This window comes from Branchiostoma belcheri, unplaced genomic scaffold, assembly GCF_001625305.1.
Source record: "Branchiostoma belcheri isolate BF01 breed outbred unplaced genomic scaffold, Haploidv18h27 scaffold40, whole genome shotgun sequence".
NCBI lineage: Eukaryota > Metazoa > Chordata > Leptocardii > Amphioxiformes > Branchiostomatidae > Branchiostoma > Branchiostoma belcheri.
In genome coordinates, this window is record NW_017804021.1 from 487,884 (window position 1) to 507,901 (window position 20,018).

Below are 20,018 nucleotides of genomic sequence, written 5' to 3' on the forward strand. Positions count from 1 at the left end.
AATCAAAACCATTTGTACAATGATTGAGTTAAAATTTTAAAATGTAGGAACCTTGTTTTTTTCGGCCCGCCTTGTTCTTTTCGCCCGCTCGCATTAGATTTGGAGTCTGCGGAGGATGTCATCCATAACATTTACTTGCTGTGGCCTTACCTACCGTTAGGGATGAGACCGCTGACAAACTCGTTCTCCTCACGGCTGTGAATAGAGACAAGATTTGCGCCACAGGCTTTACATCGTGCGTCCGCTGTGAACCAGTCGACTCTGCTTCTCACGTACTTGTAGCAGTGGTTGTTGTATTCGCTCCATCCACTTGGGCATTGCCAGGCTGTAACATGAGCTTTTGATCAGTAACTAGTGACAAGGTTTGAATTAGTAACTGTTAAATAATGCCAAAGTTTGAGATGGATTTTTTTAAATTGGGTTAACGTACCTTGCTGACAGTTTCTTCCAGACAGTCCAGGCGTGGACCTACACCTGTGCCTACCAGCTTGGTTCACACAGGTTCCATTTTGGCAAGGTGTCGTCACACACACGTCACTTTCTGTGGGATAAAGAACGAAATGTCACCCAAATATAAAACCCATGATTTTAATTTCAAGGAGTCAGAAAGTCATAAACTATGTCACGTGTTACTACACAGCAGAACTCACTTTGCTGACAGTTCTGTCCAGTCCATCCAGGTGAGCAGGTACATTTGTATCCGCCATCTTTGTTCTCACAGGTTCCGTGTTCGCATGGTTTTGTGGCGCACTCATCTATGGCTGCGGGATAAAGTAATATCACCCATATTGAAAAGAAATGATTTCATTTATAAAGTGACACAGAGGCAGCAAAAAATTAAGATTTTAAGTACAAAATGCAAATTTATACAATATGCATTACCACGTGATTGGTTACTACACAGCAAACTCACCTTGCTGACAGTTCTGTCCAGTCCATCCAGGTGAGCAGGTGATACATTTGTATCCACCCTCTATGTTCACACAGATTCCATGTTGGCAAGGCGGCCAGGGCCGACGGTTACTAGTGCACTCATTAATGTCTGTGTGATGATTAAGACGAAATCATGTTGGGCAGTCAACCAAGAAGATGAAAAGGTCATGATCAATGGCATGAAAAAGACGGACTTTAAATACAATGTTGGCATGGTTTTTCTGGTACAATCATTGACATGTATTGTTTGTGTGCTTACAGAAATAACACTGACTGTTGGCAATTGGGATATATGTACCAAAAAATATCTAAAGCCTCCAACAAGTATTTATAGATGCGACACAAAATATTATGCCATAGTTTACACACACACAAAAATAAGAACCAACCTTGCTGACAGTTCTGTCCAGTCCATCCAGGATGGCACATACACATGTATCCGCCATCTATGTTCTCACAGCGTCCATTTGGGCATGGGTTTGTGGCACACTCATCTATGTCTGTGGGATAAAAAATATCACCTATATTAAAAACAAATTGTAAAATTTCATTATTAGGACAGAGACACTAACTAAAGAAGGATTTTAAGTATAAAAATTCATGTATGTGTAATATAATATAACGTGGTAATACAATGGTTACTACACAAGAAATTCAAACCTCGATGACAGTTCAGTCCAGTCCATCCAGGTGAGCAGGTACAGTTGTATCCGTCATCTGTTATCTTACAGGTTCCATGATGGCAAGGCTTAATGGTACACCCATTGAAGCCTGTGGTATAAAGAACAAAACATCGTATTATATATATCGCGCTCGCGCGCGTGTGTGTGTGTTTGTGCGTGCGCGCGCGCGTGTGTGTGTGTGTGTGTGTGTGCGTGTACGTATATCGGTCGACCGTGTTGGTCAAGGTTATCGCCCTTACGGGGTAATTAACTGATACAAGACGCCAGGCCTACGGACATGAGACAAGGGTTCGCCAGGCCTCTGCTGGGTGATCAGTTGAAGTAAATCACCAACTCCTTACAGTAGGAGTTGGACTAGTCTCCACCAGACTTGATGCAGGCTGAATGTAGAAATTGGCCTAAAAAGAATGTAATTGGCCATTCACATGCGAGTTGGCCGGCCATAAAGGGTCCAATTTGCTTGCACGGACCCTTAATAATGATGGCCGGCCAACTCCCCCGGCCAGACTAGATTTCAACCATCGCACACACACACCTTTATCGTGCGTGGGGTGTGGCTCTCCCCAAACGCGGGACCTCCATTTAACGTCCTATTCAAGGGAAGTCCCTAACAGAAGCTCAGTTGCTTATTTCCACCTGAGTGAAGTGTCCAAAGGCACAAGATCGGCGATATAGCAGGATTCGAACTCGGGACCTCTTGGTTCAGAGCCTAACATTCTCTCAAACGTGCACGCTATTGAAATGTATAACAAAAAGTAAAGAGAGATACGAACATTCATGTAATATGATATACTATGATGTCCAATGCTAAGAGAATGGTCACTACACAAGAGAACTCACGTTGGTCACAGTTCTGTCCAGTCCATCCAGTCGAACAGATGCAGGTGTATCCGCCATCTTTGTTCACACAGAACACACTTTGTTGACATGGGTTTCTGGCACACCCACCTATGTCTGTGGAATGAAGAAGTGGGGGCTTCACCTGAACACAAAGATAACATACAGTTAGATACATCAGGATTTTACATGAACATGAATGCTCACCTGTAACACACACACACACACACACACACACTCATACTCATGTACGTGTCTGCTGCTCTCACCAGAAACATTTTGTAAATAGTGTTTGAATCCAACTCTGTCACTTTAAGAATGTTATTTTATCATGTATCATGAATTTTGTACCTGTTTATCCCTGCATGTTGCATCATGCTCATGATGCGCACTGAGGCTCACAACCATTCCCGACATCAGCACGACCGTGAGAAGCCACCTGGCCATGGCTCTCTGAAACGATGACACACGGTTTACTCTATCAGTGTTGGTAGATACATGCTCAATTTCAAAACTTCAGTGTTCCAACACAAGAGAATTGTTCCCACCTAGAGATTTCGACCAGTCACTCTGGTCTTCCTCCACTCGGCTCAGTCTACCGAGGAAGACCGAGCAACTGGTTGAAAGGTCACTTGACCGGGGTTGCGCGCTTTGCAGATATGAGCACATTTCCCGAGTCCCTCCAACGTCTCTGGCGTGTGCCAGGGCATAGGTACTGGCAAGGGCCAGGCCAGTCCACTCCCTAATGTTGCCGCGCAGAAAAAGTTTTACATGCACTTAAAGTTCTACGGCGTGTCTGCGTGCTCCCAAATTAGTAGGATTCCGTACGGAGGTGGTACTCACCACTTTACGGATCCCCTACGTTTGCCTACGTTTTTGCACGTAGACAGCACGCAGATGCACGTACGGCGGGTTGTGACCGAGGCTTAATGTTGTCATCGCACTTCTTTCTCTGCCTGCCCTAATCCATTTCCCTGCCTCTGTTCCTTGTAAGATCACTTTGGAGATACTGAGGTTACGTGCTCGCAAAATTTTAGCTCCCCTCATTTTAACGAAGCTCTATGTAAGAACAATTCTCTTGTGTTAAACTTTTAAAAGACGCGTTTTAATCCTTGTAAAACTTAGCAGGGTGAAAATGTATCAACAATAATTCTATCAAGTATAGTCGCACAGATTAGCCTGGGTAGCATCCGGATTTTCGCTCCGCAACGCCTCGAAAAAGCATGATTTTTTCGAGCGTTGCGGAGCGAAAATCCGAATGGTACCCAGGCTAGCACAGATGGCTGTAGCTTTATACGTGAAACATGACATCTTAAAATGCAAAGGACAGTTGTCGAAAACTGAAGCACACCGGTTGAATACTTACAGGTGGAGTTCACGACTCTGCTTCAAGACGCTTTTCTTCAGACCGCTGTCTCAGGACGTTTTACACGATGATTTAGAACGTTGCGCCACTTCAGAAGCGAGCTTCTTATAATGTGCGCTATAATCTCCTACTACCATGACAACCAATGCAATCAAGTACAAGTTCATCCGGTGATTAACATCAGACTATCGTGAATGGTGGGAAAGGGACCACCAGAGTGGCCACCTACGAAACTACATAAATATGTAAGATTCGTTACGTATGAAGTGAAGTCATACCTGTCCTTACTGCCTGTTCAGGGGACGTGCAGTGAATTAAATGATTACAGATGACAGGTGGCCACTATTGGATTCTTGTTACCTGGGAGAGACAAGTGCTAAGTAATATTATCATCATCTTAAGCTTGTTGTGAGAGTTTCACGGATGTTCATGGCTCTCCGTCAGCCCTCCCTATCCTTCATAGGACTGGGCAGGTCTTCCTGTAAGGGATCACTAAAAAAAGGCCACTCAGTCAGTCAGTCAGTCACTCACTCACTCACAAACTCACTCACTCACTCACTCACTCACTCACTCACTCACCCACTCACCCACTCACTCACTCACTCACTCACTCACTCACTCACTCACTCACTCACTCACTCACTCACTCACTCACTAACAAAATGGAAATGTTCCCTTGTAACATGACAGGGGCCCACATGGGTAAGCAACAATTACTGGTTTATTCTTCAGTACGCTATCTGCCAACATCAGTTGCCAACTATTCTTGTGACAAGCTATTACTGTACTTTTTCGTATTCAACTTGAAATACTATAATTACTAGCGTGTCATAATGTTATGTTGTATTTCCACAAAAAATGTATAACCGATACGCCAGCAGTACGTCCTGCACCTGCGCGAAACCGCCGTTGATGTATTGTGAAGAGCACTTCGGCAGAACGTCACATATACATTCTCATACTAGAGTTCCACGATCTCATACCTTCGCCAAATGATGTTAATCTTTATGACTGACAAGTTATAGATTACAGACAGACAGATACACACATGAATGCCTCTGAAAACATAACCTTCTTGGCGAAGGTAATAAATATAAGGTCGTACTCGCGAATATAAAGTTAACATCACGTCTGTTTTTTTTCCAAATGTTGTGTATCGAAAAAGTTATCGTCTGCAACAGACAAAATTCTGAACCAACATTGACCAAAAATCCAACGAAAACCGTGAAAAATCGGGGCTTCGCGCAGGCGCAGTACGTCCTGCTGACGTGCTCTTGTGAGGTATGACGTCATAACCAATATGAAATGAGGACTTCTGATTGGTCCACTTGCTGTATGATAATGGCCGGATAGTCAAGGATGGAGGCTTCTTGTGTGTGGATAGAAAGTACACATAAAAAGAAAAATAACAGATCAACTAAATAACGTACCAATCGAGAAAATTCAACAATTAGAGAAAAAAAATAGGAAAAAAAGCTACTACGTTTCTGCTGTGAAACACAACTAAAGCAATTTCAGATTTCAAACAATATCAAGGGAAATTATTCACTGCTATGCTCCAATCGTAATCAAATCCTAGAAGAGGAAAGCTCTTTGTTCCTGTTGTTATGAATAAATCCAGCAATGACGCAGGTGTAACTAAGCACGGTTATCGGGTTGTTAGCCTGTTCTGACAAACAAAACGGCTTTGTGTAGCAGATCTTTTGGTGGCTTCAAGTTCAATACAGTGTTAAATTGGCAACGCAGTATGAAATTGGCCGGGCATTACCCAACACGCCACCCAAGGGGGCAAAATACGTAACTTGGGTGGCCAATTTGATCGTTCTCTAGTAGCCCTCCGAATGAATCTGCTTGGAGATTAGTTCTGGATAAGTCAGGCATTTGGACAGCACTACCTCGTACCTTCGTTAAATGATGTTAACCCTTCCGGTTGACAAATTATACAATCATTGATTTCGCAAATAAGAGTCTCATTTGCATCGATTAGTTGATCATATTCTCCACCCACTGACAGCCTTATCTTAACAAAAAAGGCTATTCTAGCACTTCTTCATAAATTATGCAAATGAAGTCATGATTTGAATAAATCATGCTCATTGATGTTCACCTTCACTTAATTCCCAAATGTGGCAAATATGAAATTCTCAGCAGTTATACCTTGAAATTGTATCAATTTTCCATTAATTATGCAAATTAGGCCCTCATTTACATAATCTACATCCTCAGATGTTTTCTCGTTCTCAATTACATGTCCCATGTGTTTCATAGTCCTATCATCGAACGAAGCGGATTTATAGAAAATTATGCAAATTAGCTTCTGATTTGCATACTTGTCATCTGATTATGTCAATCATCATTTTTTCTACCTACACCCCAAAAATCACGACAAATCCGACAACCCGTTCTTGGGTTATCCTCCTTCGAAGATTTTTCAACTAACTCTCCTGCAGTTCCAGAGCAAGCCACTATGGGGCCCAAACTCATGTCACCTCTTCCCCAGCACAAGATCTAAATTTCGTGCCCCCAGCATGAGATATCAAAACCGGAAGTTCCCCTGCAGTACAAAGGAAAGCCACCAGGGGGGCCAAAATCTAATAATTTCTAGGTCTCATCAAGACCTACCAACCTACTAAATATTAGGACAATCCAGTTAAGCCTTCTCGAGTTTATCGTGTTTACAGACACATACACACATACACACTGTACAGACAGACAGAGACACACGAACGCCTCTGAAAACATAACCTTCTTGACGATTGTCTTTAATGCAGTACCAAGCTGTGTCAGACATGTCTGATGTATACTCTTGTACTTTTCTTAATGGCTTGCATATACGGACAGAATGCGAACTTGACTGTCAGTATTGAAGCGCCTCTAGTGACGAGTTGAAGTACGACAGTCAAGGAGCAGCGAGTTGGTCTCGAGTATTGGGCAAAAAGAACCACCCAGTGATGGTTAAAGGTACTTCAGTCTGAAACTGTCAGGCGGTGGGCACAGCAACGTTGCCTCTAGCTATTATTTATCAACACAAAAAGAATATGTGGAAACACAAAGCTACGCAATAATATTCATGTCACAAGCTTGATATTTTACTTAAAAGTAGCAAATGCTAACACTGCTGCTTGTTGGCTATTTCTTTGGCTATTACAATACGAAAAGCGTTACAATTATATGAGACATAACTATTATCTCAAGCTGCATGGGATCTAATACAAATAACCAATACGTATTAATGTTCAACAAAAATCTCAAAACCGTTGAGCTGACACTCAGTACAATTACATATGGATTCATGAGTCTTCAAAACTGCTAAAATTCCTTTCCTTTCATATTTATCACATTACACACTACATTTACAGTGACAATCTTCATAAGAATATCCATAAAACCTTTTAACTAGATTAGTTTCGATTAAAACATTTGTACAAAAAAGATCTTCCTAAATTTGCAAGTTCATGCCTTGAGGGCGCATTATTTTTACTTCCTACATCTGTTTAAAACAGAAATGCCAAGCACTAACAAAATACTAAAACAGTGGCAACAATCTAAAAGTAATACAGCATGCAAAGATGCATGGCACATCCGTCAACGATAATCTTCACAAGCGCACAGAAATATTTTACACATCATTGTATGCTATCATCGATATCGAACCAACATTTGGAAAATACATGTAATAACATACTAGTAGTTGCAATAAGCATTTCTGACAAACCGCTTCTGCCCACTCAGTCTGTGTGCCGCTAGACTGATTCACAAATCAGCTGTATTGCTAATGAAAATGTTTTCCTGCTCTTTGATTTCATCTTGATGAGGTTCTGGCCCAATTCCGGTCGGCATACCTGTCTTTTGCCTGCCTTATAATCAACATCTCCCATGGAGTGAAAAGGGCGAATTCGAAGGCCACAGTATGGTTTACTAATTCAGACCCTGTAAACTCGGTACCGCACCTTTTATATATTTGAGATAGGAAAATATGTCGTTGCCAAAACGGGAAAAAGTTGAAGAAAATGGTATCTAATAGTTTGATATTAGGTGTTAGGTAGTGTGACAAGGGAGAGAGACGCACGCCGTGGTGTGTTACGGGTTCCCTCCCCTGGGATCTCCCATGGCCAGTAGGTGTTAGGTGGTGTGACGGTGGGGAGGGACGCACGCCGTGGTGTGTTACGGGTTCCCTCCCCTGGGATCTCCCATGGCCAGTAGGTGTTAGGTGGAGTGACGGTGTGGAGGGACGCACGCCGTGGTGTGTTAGGGGTTCCCTCCCCTGGGATCTCCCATGGCCAGTAGGTGTTAGGTAGTGTGACTAGGGAGAGAGACGCACGCCGTGGTGTGTTACAGGTTCCCTCCCCTGGGATCTCCCATGGCCAGTAGGTGTTAGGGAATGTAACGGCTACGATGTCTTGCCTTGTGGGACGACTTACAGAGGCATTTACATATGTTCTCACCCCTTGGCTACCAGGTTGGTACAAACGATTGAGCCTCCACACTCCTTGCCGTCTCTCACCTCGAGCTCGGAGGGTCACACAGTCGGCATTGTACCTGCCAGGGCTTGGGAAGTAGAGCTTTGCCTGTAGGGTCTGCACATTCGACCCGAGTGTAGGAAGCGATAGATCTGCAGCAGCGGCGTAGAAATGAATGGACCCATCGTCATCATCATGATCACCATAGGTGATATCACGACCAGAAGGTTCGTGTGAAGGAAGCGCAGCAGGTAATGAAGTACGGGAGGCGGTGCCATCTCCGCCCGCTATGCGCGTTGGTGTGGGGAGGGAAGCTGATCGTTGAAGCTGCGAGATGGCGTTTTGTGGGATGTTGCTGTAGATGTGTGGGAGGGCAGGGAGAGGTCGCTGTGCTGCAGCGATGTGATCTGGGATCTCACTGTAGGTGTGCGGCAGAGCAGGCAGGGGCCGCTGTGCAGCAGCTACATGGTCGGGGATCTCAGCGTACGTCGGTTCGATGGAGGCAAGTACAGGTGGAAGTGACCATCGGGAGACTGTGTCCTGTGGGATCTCCCTTCGTGTACGGCTAACAACGGGGAGGGATCCTGACCTAAGCAGGCCCGGGGTGGAAACATTCGGGACTACCCAGAAGTGGGCATCCCTGGGGTCGTTGTTGGTCTCCACGTTCTGATCGTGTCTCCTCTTCAACAGTAGGAGCCCCACGACCAGTGACAGAAACAGAAGGGTGGCAACCGTTGGCACCAGGACAGGGATGAGCAGATTTACCGATGGCAAGTCCTCTTTGACAGGATGTGATGTAGTCGTGGAGAGTTTTGTCAGGAGGATCGACATTGTCGACGTCATTGCTGACTTTGTGTGGTATGTCGGCGTTGGTGTGAAGGCTACTGTGTGGTATGTAGGTGTTGATGTGAGGGCTACTGTGTTGTCTGTGTGGAATGATGGGGAGCTTGTTTGGTGTACGTCGACTCCGTCTGCCGAGCATGTTTTCTGTTTCGTTTGGGGTCGGGAGGCGCTGAAATACGATTGATATGTGTGACGCGTTGTGAGGCGAATGCAAGTCACATTCAGGACGTCTTCAGTAGCATATGTTGTGTTATATTGATTTTCCCCAGTTTCTGAGACGTCGCTGCCAGTAAAATCGCTGTTGTGAAACATCATAGCAACACTCACATTGGGAAGGCCATTTTCTTTTCCGCCCATGGAAACTGCATCAAAGCTTGAGCCACTCTTCAAAGTGACGGAAACGCCTCGATTCTGTTGCCATACCTGTCTACACTGGTCAGAGCTGCCCAGACGTCCGCTAGTAGCAACGACAACAAGAGGCGGTCGTGTGGTGATTTTTCTCAGAGATTTATTGTACTTATGAGTACACGACCTTGCCCCACTACTTCTAGGGACAGACATGGATGCATCAAACAGCCAACCAAACGACAGCTTGTTGCTGATAGACTCATGTACCAGACAGAAGAGGGCATTGGGAACCTCGAGCAGTATTATCTCCGGCTCCACCTTCTGACTTTGTAAATAACCGCGGCCGCTGCGAGCATCAAGGCTCCACGGCACTGGATGTGCATCTACACCATGTGCTTTTACCAGTTTGTCATTTCCCATAAGGATCTTAGGCTGATACTCCATTTCCGAAAAGGTTTCCCTGTGTAGACAAGCTAAAGGATTCCCCGCCATGTACAGACCCCAGAGACATTTCAAACCCTGTAACGCCTCGTCAGGAACCCTCTCAATACGGTTCGAATCTAGGTACAGGTAACGCAGGTAACTTTTCACAGTCAACCAGTCAAGATCAGTGTCTTTTAGCATGTTGTTATCAAGATGAAGACTATTAAGGCCGGTCAGGTCCACAAAGCTGCCTGGATCGATCTTAACAATTTGGTTATTAGACATGATCAGTCTGCGAAGCCTCGTCAAACCGCTGAACCAGACCTGTTTGACGTGTACCAGCTTGTTGAAGCTCAGGTCCAAAGTCGTGAGTAAACTGAAGCCTGTCATGGCACTCTGTTCTATATCTGTGATCTGACCATGCTGCAGGGTTAGAGAGTCAACAATTGATTGATCCAGACGTGCCAGTTGGCTGGCCGAGAGGACACAGAATGGGTAGCCTTTGATGGCAAGAGCCATAGGGGTGCCGCGCAGGCAGGCCACAGCTGACGTCAGATTTTGACTCTCAGTGGCACCTAACCCATTGCATAAGATGCACTTGGCGGCACTTGGGCGCACAGAGACATACCTTTGCTTACACTCTAACCAGACGGCTTCCCTGCATTGGGGGAAGCACAGGCTTTCGAAAGCTACACAGGCAGCTATCAGAGCCAGGAAAACTATCATAGCAAGGTTTGTCTTCCTAGCAGTCATCGGATAGTAAGAAATAAACTTAGAAAACAACATGTCTGCACCGTCTATGTTTCCTTTCGGCCGATGAGTCTTGGTGATGGGCTGAGCTCTTCAGTGTGATATCGGCCGGCTGGCAGTAGGTGTCTGTGGGCCTGAAAAAATACATATGCAGGCAACATGTTAGCTTCAAATTCTCTTGGTTTTATTTGAATAACATATTCTATTTTGTCCTTATTGCTGTTACAGTGGAAATATCGAAGTAAACCAACATTTGCGAGTCAATGCACGATATTTCACACCAATTACAAAAATGTATTTCTAATTCGTATAGTGTTTCATCATTTTATGAAATTCTAGTAGACTACATTTCAAAATTATCCCTCGTGTATACGTAAAAGCTACCAGCTACCAAATGTTTAAAATGATTAAAACATTCGAGTGCGGAGTCAAATTTGACTCCAATTTAATTACATTTGATTCGATTCGTATAGAAAGGAAGGTATGTCCTTCATCTGATCAGACTACTCCCGAGCTTCAGCCAACTTTAGTCGCCTGGTGGTCGGGGGAAGGTTCTGAATGTGTGACAGGGGATTTAGTGAAAGAAATGTGCTCATAAATATTCCCAAGCTACCTGTACAGCTTAATTGTATCATTTTGGGGCAAATATGGCTGAAACTAAAACCTCAGAAACCTTGAAATCATTGTGCATTCACTTTTATCGGATAAAACATTACAAAGTATATATCTATAAGAAGTTTGCATCACAAAGCTACCTAAATGTAGATGGCTCTTATAAGTCAGTACACTCGAGTCCAATATATTCATGAGGTTGCTTTTGCCAGATTGTTGCCATGGACAGTATACAGGCTAGCCTAGCCTTCAGGGCCAACGTATCCAAAGGAAAATATCACCACAAACCCCTCAATTACAGCCTGACCTACTTGTCAGTGTCTAACCGGGGCTGGCCTGTGGAAGTTGCCCCTGAGAAGAGTCTGGCATCCGGGCTAGGTGTTGGGTTAGGTGGGCTAGAAACTCCTTTCATGCGTTTCCCCATCAGCAACTAGTATAATCATGCTAGTACTTTTTTTGTGAAAGTAGAACTGAGCGCCCCTTAGGTTGTGAACAAGCTTGTGAAATTGCAGATTAATCCGCATTAGATACATGTTTCGTCCCGGAATGACTCGGTATAAGAGGTTTTAAATACGGGATCTTGTCGTCCCAAAAACTAGCTGCGATCGACGCCAATTTATTTACTCACATGGAGCTTTAGTTTATTCTATCACGACAGTTATGTACTTGTGGTCACTATTCCATTTCACTATGTAGAAATGAGAGGGATGCCCTCCATACTTGTATACAAGGTACGTTTCCCAGCTCCAGAAGTTTAGATAGAACAGAAAAAAAAATCGTTTTCCTTATGAAACTAGACAAACCATGTACCATTAGCTCCACTCACTAGTGTTCATACCGTACAACTGCCTCAAGAGGCGAGAATTTGAACCTGTAAATAGTAGTTCACCTTAGTATGCATAGTTTTAGTAAGCTACCGTAAGTTTTACCTCTGTTTTATATATCACCTCTACTTAGCTCGTAAGAGCACAAACGTACAATAAAGGTCTTTTATTCATTATTCCTAGACGTACCGACCATAAAACAATCATCAGAAGAATATGTTACAACTTCCACACGCAAGTACTTAAAAAGAGCCCACGAGTCATGTGGTACATAATTGTTTGATGACAAATGACTTACCTTCTACACACTTTGCTCCTTTTTTCAGAAGTGAACTGTCGAGAAGTCGTGTGACTGGTCTTCGTTTCCCAACAGCCCTCTAGTTGTAGGCGCGGCTCACACACTGTTTTTTGTACGTTTCTGTGTGTACCCACAAATGAAAGTCTTTATAATATTCAAATGTAGAAACTGAGAATATATTAGGTCAGCGTAAGCGAATTCCTTTTATGCGGCGAGTCTTGTGAAGAAAAGTATAATCAACTGAAGAAACATAGACCAATCACATAATGCCGATTGAGGAATGTTTCATTTCTGGGGCGGATATGCTTTAGATGGCTTCAGCCAAACCTATTCTAGTAAAAGTATAGATAGTAACACAAGTAAAAGAACAGGTCCAAATACATTTCCAAGATTTTATTGTATTCACACCCATCGTTAAATTTGTACTACACACACAATTGCAAAGTGGGGTTATACTAAAGTTTAACCTCTGATAAAGTTCTGTCTGCCTGTATGTGGACGGTTGACCGTTATGTCTGAATCAGATCTTTCATGGTTGTATCAGAAAACAGTGGTTGACAAAACATGATCTTCCTGAACATCCGCTTGAAGATGTTGGCTACGGTATCTTCCAGGAGGGAATAGAAAATGCTAAGAGATTGAAAGTTATTTGAGGAAAATATGAGCAATTAAATTCTATCAATTTTTTCTATCAAAAAGATGAATCTTTGACAGAAATTTCCAACAGGAAAAACCTCTTTCTGGACCAATGATGGTCCACTCCAAGTAGGCAGAAATCGTCGGTGGGTCATTGACCTCCGGTGACCTGTACACCTCATCAAAGATGGCGGACCCGGTAGCTGTGGATGCAGATCCGGTTAGTTTCCCTGTAATTTTCCTCAGTTTCTTTGAATAGTCGTCAAAATTGTACAGTGCAAACAGAGGAGGCATCTCTAAACGTGTCCATTGTAGTAAAATGGGGTTACATCGGTGCCGAATTGCCTCCCAAAACCCAATTACGTTGTCCATATTTCGGGCAAAATCATAGGTTACAACCAAACGCACTGGTACGTTACATGGTGTACATGAGGTTTGGGGTATCTTGTTATGCTGCCTCGGGTCACTGTCATGATGAGATTGCTAGAATATAAAGGCTTTATCATCTAGCCTGGATGCCAGACCCGAAGCACGCTAGGACCAGAGTTAGCCAGTGTGGATCAGGATCTGACCAAGGTGGCAGTGGTATAAATTATTTCCTTGGGGGCATGTTGGCCCTGGAGCCGAGGAACTGGCCTGTGTAGGCACTGGAAACAGTTTAGCACCAAGGCTACTATCATCATACTGCATTTCACAACACGTTGTTCTTCACGATTGGTTTGGAATAATTACTGTATGATAATGAATTACTGCATAAAATTATGATCAGGCCTGATTATGATGTATCATAATTCATCAAGACCTAACACCTTTTTCAGAAACTGGAGGATCTGTCCCACTTGTCTGATGAGGAAAGATGGAGGTAAGAGCAAGTCTCTGTGACAAGCTTTGTATCTACATTATGTAATGATCCAAACAATGGACAAAACTAAGCAGCTAGTCGGCACATTTTGCGTAGAGTGTATTTGTCGTTTTAATTCTACATAATGCGTTGTAGCCACTTGGAATTTATCGTAAAGCGTAATCAAGAGGTTTCCTGAATTCAGTGTAATATGTAGCCAGCTCTCAAAAGTTAGTGTGGAGCATTGTCATGACCCCCATGCAGGCCATGTTAGGAAAAAATGGTATTCTGAGTCCGGTCAAGTGCCTATCCCCAAGGGCTAACCACTGGAGCCTGCCAGGGGTATGAACTAGTCTCCACCAGACTCCTTTGTAGGCTGAATAAATTGTAGAAAATCGGCCTGAAAAGGAAATTATAACTGGCCAGGGGAGTTGCTTTTGATTCTGAGTCAGTAATGCTAACTACGAGTCCACCTCTCCACCAGGATTGAGCACCAGCGTCTCCATGAGAAGCACCGTGGCCATGAGGCGATGCACGCGGAGATGGTTCTGATCCTGATCGCCGTGCTGCTGGTGGCACAGATACTACTGGTACAGTGGAAACAGAGACATGCCAGGTCTTACAACGTGAGTGTGCCATGGAATGATCTTATCTATCTATTTATTCAAATTAACTAACAAACTCATGCACGAGGGCTAATTGCCAGAAAAACTCAGATACATGTATAATAATGTTAAAAGGTATAAGGTGTCTAGTCTATAGATGTTTCTACACACATTACTGAGGGGGCTTCGCTTCTTCTTTGGAGGCAGGGACTAATGAATAAGTGGGTTTTGTGATCTTTTTGTGAAAATATTGTGTTTGGGGCTTGGAAGTCATCTAGATAGTGAAAGCTTAGGGAGAACGTCTGGTAACTGTTTCAAAAAGCCTGTTAAGTTTAGCTTCATAATGAAAGCATATACAAAGTAAAATACATTTTATGTTCATATCCTGCAGCTGTCACTTACATTGTGACATTGATGAAGGTTAGACATCTTAAGGTAATGAGATACACATTAGGAAATCAAAACATCTGAGTTTTCAGAATCTATCCAGTTGCTAATGAGCAACAGTTCCTTTGTGTATCTTATCAATGTTGCTTGATGTGTCATGTAGCATGTTTCTGTTGTACTGCCAGGCTGTAACATTGTTTGGCCTGTGGACCATCCCCCTGTACTTCACCCTGAAGCTGCTATGGTGGCGCTTCTTCTCTACCTGGGTCATCTTTTCTGCTGTCACCGGCTTCATCATCTACAAGGCCACGAGGAGACCGCTTTCTGGAAACACACCAAGGTACAGGAAGAAAGAAAATTGTACTGACCATTTTTTATTGTATGGCATAATTGAAGTATAGTATTTTATTGTACTGCTGCAGGGGTCCTTGACACAGGGATGGGCAGCAATTGGCTAGTATCAAGGTGCAGGGCTCGAAATACTAGTACTTTTTTCTGCATACATTTTGTGTACCTACACTGATCCAGGTAACATTGAAATTGCCTGCACCAACAAGTTTTATCTGTACCACTTAGGATTAAAGGAGTACGGTGTATAGATCATGCAAAAACTGTTCAGAAACCATTGCCATTATTCTTTTATACTTCATACATGTAGGTGGTAACAGTCAATGCAGTAAATAAAAATCCACATGTAAATTTGTATATATATATATGACATTATGTATGTATTTTTCCTGTGCAGACTGGTGTACAAATGGTTCTACCTCCTGTACAAAGTCAGCTATGGTCTGGGACTGCTGGGGTATTTTGCTGTCATGTTCACTTTTCTGGGTGTCAACCTTATCTTCATGTAAGTGAACCATATGCTTAACCTGTTTACAAATATCTTTACATGTGATATCAGGGTATTACAACTGGATTTTCAAAGTCAATGTTCAGGTCACTTTTTTTTGTACCGGTACCGGTAGTATTAGTTGAATCAACCCTATCCCATAGCATACTGATATCTGGAGGCAAAAATGCGATATTGCTGATGTACCGTGGCCGACAAGAACAAAATTTTACACCGCAACTTTTGGTGTTTTACACCGCAACTTTTGGTGTTTTACACTGCAACTTTTGGTGTTTTACACTGCAACTTTTGGTGTTTTACACTGCAACTTTTGGTGTTTTACACTGCAACTTTTGCTGTGTTTTACACTGCAACTTTTGGTGTTTTACACTGCAACTTTTGCTGTGTTTTACACTGCAACTTTTGCTGTGTGGAAAACTTACACCCCTCCCCTTTTATAATGGACGGTCCCCCTGTCAGGTCAAAGGTGACAACGATGGCATGCAAACTACGTCGACTGAGTTATCCTTTTCGTGCATAAGTTTTTTAGAGGAAAAGCTTGGCTACGTTGTGACGTTAGTTTTTTTCTAAAGGTTTTTCTAGCTTTGGCCTATAGATCGGGATAAATTTAAAAATGTTTCGACCAGGTCCAGTGATTACAAATTATGTTGCTTTTTGCTGCCATGCGTCACAACAAATTTATCAAGGACGTCAGATATCCAGCTCCAGACATCAACAGCAATGACATAAATTTTCTGCAGGTTAGTTCATTATTATTGGGTATGGACATCGTTTTTCTTCATTTTAATGTCCCTAGACGTCAGCTTGTGACTTAAACGGATGCCATCTTTGTCACCTTTGACCTGACAGGGGGAACGGCCATTATAAAAGGGGAGGGGTGAAGTTTTCCACACAGCAAAAGTTGCAGTATAAAACACAGCAAAAGTTGCAGTGTAAAACACCAAAAGTTGCAGTGTAAAACACAGCAAAAGTTGCAGTGTAAAAAACACAGACAAAGTTGCAGTGTAAAACACCCAAAGTTGCAGTGTAAAACACCAAAAGTTGCGGTGTAAAACACCAAAAGTTGCGGTGTAAAATTTTGTACTTGTCGGCCACTGTACTGATGGAATGTTTTGTATTGTAGCCTGTTTCTAGCTAATTATTGGTGGCACCAAAAGTATAATAAAGGGACTCCTCTTATAGCTTATTTTTGTGTTACTTCATGTGTGTCAAGATGACATATTTCCTCATCTTTTTTGGTTTTGCCACCCTGAAATTGCATCGGATGCCTGTAACCTGTGTTCAACTGTGTTTAAAACGTGTGAAATTTCTGTGAATTACCGGTAAACCTTGTGTCAGTGATTGTATTATCACAAAGGGTATATTTAGTAATTGACATTTTCTTATCTTTACTGTCTGCAGGATCAAACCTGAAACTGCCATGGATTTTGGAGTGGTGACAATATTCTACGGACTGTACTATGGAGTTCTGGGGAGGGACTTTGCTGAAATCTGCGCTGACAAGATCGCTGCCACAATAGGGGTGAGATTTCAACAATATACCAAACATTTTTAAATGTTTTTTTTTTTACATTTTTTAGAATTAAGAATTAATTTTAATTTTGCCAATTGAATTAAACGGATTTTAGGTTAGAAAGTAGCTTAACAAGCAAAACAAAACGAAAACAAACTTTGAAGACCCAGTTGATTCCTTGATGCACTCGATGTATTATGGAGTAAATAGCCTTCAAAAGTCTTAAATTCAGGTTTTTCTCTCTGCCCTCTTCTTTTATAATGTCTGCTACATTTTCACCTTGAAGTGTCCAAGGAACTTGGGAATCAATTTTGCACAGATTTCATTGAAATTTGGAAGTACAAAAACTTCACAGCTTGGTAAATCATGTTAAGGAAAAAACTAAGTAAAGCATGAGCGTAGATTTTCCAATTCAAGGTCTAATAGTGATGTTGTGCCCTACAGTACTACTCCACCACAGGAATGCCGACACGTCACCTGGAGCCCAATGTTTGCGCGGTGTGCGGACAGAAGATTATCATACACGAGGAGGATGATGGCATCATCGAAAAGACATACAGATTAGGCTGTGACCATCTGTATCCTTTTGGAAATAACCTCATTTAAGTTGGTAGAACTTGGGATATTGGAGTTTTCTTTTTCAAAAATGAATAATGTCTCTCACCTGATTATCTTCCCCAGAGTTTCTGGCTGGAGTTTCAGTTTATTCATTTCACCAGCAGTAACACTCAGGTACATAACAACCTTTTTTTTCAGGCAATGCTTGGTATACAATTAAAGGATGATCAACAAACTATACAATATCACACGATACAGATTGACATAACAAAAAAAACTTGCACAATTTCACCTCTCATTTCAGAGTACTCAGCTTCTTGCTGCTATATCATATATGTGGCCAATGTACATGTAGGTGGCGCTTTTGCAGCAAGAACACAATCCCAAACAGCATGAAGCTTTGAGGAAGATGTGTGACAGACATCAAAATGTAAGCAGGTGAGGATTTACTGGTTATGAAAAACGGAACTCCAATATTATCTGTATCATCCTTCGTTAACCTGTAACGCAGCTGGATTTTTGTTCCTTTTCCTTCTTGTGACATCTCCTTAACCCAAGTATCAGATTTCACGAATTCTGCATCCGGGGCTGGTGCATTGTGGGAAAGAAACAGACCTGTCCCTACTGCAAGGAGAAGGTGGACCTGAAGAGGATGTTCTGCAACCCGTATCCTTTCTACAGCTGCTTTTTTTATCGAGTTTGTTCAATGCAAGGCCTAAAGACCACTTCTGTCTGGAGATAAAAGTGACTATGCTAGATGGCAGTGAACATTGGTTTTGATGTCTTGTGGGTTGTATTTATGAGGAAAACACTTGTCAAAAGTTCCATAATTTTGCAGTTGGTGGAAAGCTGTTTCTGTAATACTAATACTGTAATATTTGGATAGTGTAAGAAGTTAGAAGTGGTCCCCTCCCTCTATGGAATAGGTATCTTTCTGTCAGACAATACACTGTGATATGCATACTGTATTTGGATATGTTCATGGAAACTTCAGTGGCAGAAAGTGCAGGGAGGGGGACAAAAGATTTGATAACTGTGACAAGTTAACGGTACATCAGTGATAACAGGGAAAACAGTGAACAAAAATGTGTTGTGAAAAAATTTAAGAACTACAGTATGATTTCTTGACCATGCCATCAGCTGGGAACGTCCACATGTACTCTACGGGCAGCTATTGGACTGGCTACGTTACCTGGTGGCCTGGCAGCCGGTCATCATAGGCATCGTCCAAGGCATCAACTTTGTGCTTGGTTTAGAATGATGCAGGGTTTAGTCAGTAGTTAGAACAGAAAAATAAATGCCAACTTTTGTCAGGTGGGTCTGAAACGTGTAGGTTTGGGGCGATTCAAAACATTTGTAAACTACTCTTTCTGATATAGAACCTGTTCCTACAAGTCTCTGTGCCTTAGTAGCACATGAACTACATGAAACGTTATCTGATGTATTTAATCTTCTTATTTAATTAGGTACCAAATATTGCTTGTTTTGCCCTCAAGGTCAGATGGTGTTCTTTAAGTAACCAGTTAATTCTTACCAGTTGGCTTTACACAGTACCTCCAGAGTTTGTTTTTATTTTATTGTAGGGCAGGCTTGTAACAAATGCTGGGAAATCCTTCTTCAGTTAAGGTACTGTTACAGTTAATGTTTTTGTATGGGAATTTTGTGCAATGATTGGCATTAGTCTTCCCTATACTGTTTCAGGCCACATAATTCTTTTCCAAACGCTAGCGTACTACTAATCGCGCTCCTGGCGGCCGGCCACCCCGAAGTTGTGGGGGTCATTAACCTCTGGCCGAGAGCTTGTGTAACACAGGCTAGCGAGCGTACCAATCTGTTAGAACTTTTCTGACCAGAAAGCTGTGAACAACTGTTGTTTGTTATTGCTGAAAAGGGTCCTACATTTATGGACTTTTCATGTACAATACCTCCTATATCTTTTTCAAATCTTTTATTTCAAGTCACATGAAGACACTTCTAAAACTATTTTTGGCAAACTTTTGGAAACAGACCAGCCAACTTGTGTAAGACGTGACAGAAAGCATCTTTATTTACTCAGATATGGAAGAACAATCACACAAGAATAGATCACCTGCAAGGACAGAAAAAATTTGTACAGTATATACAAGCATGATTATAATGTAATAAATGCTTATTCTTCATTTCAAGTCAGTGTTGTTCAACATACACTTCTCTACTATCTAAACACTTGACAACACACAATGCCTTTCAATAATTATTATAAAAC

At 42.4% G+C, this 20,018-nt stretch overlaps 2 protein-coding genes and 1 long non-coding RNA gene across 3 annotated transcripts; 1 reads left to right on the plus strand and 2 right to left on the minus strand.

Annotated features, from left to right (window-relative positions):
- Nucleotides 1–235: 235 nt before the first annotated feature.
- On the minus strand, nucleotides 236–745 carry LOC109477650. The gene is made up of 3 exons (XR_002140685.1): nucleotides 651–745; nucleotides 431–541; nucleotides 236–325 (listed from the first exon to the last, which is right to left on the minus strand). It is a non-coding gene; the product is annotated as an uncharacterized LOC109477650 (long non-coding RNA).
- A 7,105-nt stretch (nucleotides 746–7,850) lies between these two features.
- On the minus strand, nucleotides 7,851–9,110 carry LOC109477471. Its single transcript, XM_019778754.1, has one exon. The coding sequence runs from the start codon at nucleotides 9,108–9,110 to the stop codon at nucleotides 7,851–7,853; it is 1,260 nt and encodes a 419-aa protein (XP_019634313.1).
- Nucleotides 9,111–13,167: 4,057 nt separating this feature from the next.
- On the plus strand, nucleotides 13,168–19,938 carry LOC109477583 (RING finger protein 121-like). Its single transcript, XM_019778912.1, has 9 exons — nucleotides 13,168–13,233; nucleotides 13,832–13,875; nucleotides 14,339–14,480; nucleotides 15,032–15,186; nucleotides 15,592–15,699; nucleotides 17,104–17,224; nucleotides 17,660–17,793; nucleotides 18,338–18,439; nucleotides 18,914–19,938. The coding sequence occupies exons 1-9, from the start codon at nucleotides 13,201–13,203 to the stop codon at nucleotides 19,032–19,034; spliced, it is 960 nt and encodes a 319-aa protein (XP_019634471.1). The 5' UTR covers nucleotides 13,168–13,200; the 3' UTR covers nucleotides 19,035–19,938.
- The last annotated feature ends 80 nt before the right edge of the window (nucleotides 19,939–20,018 follow it).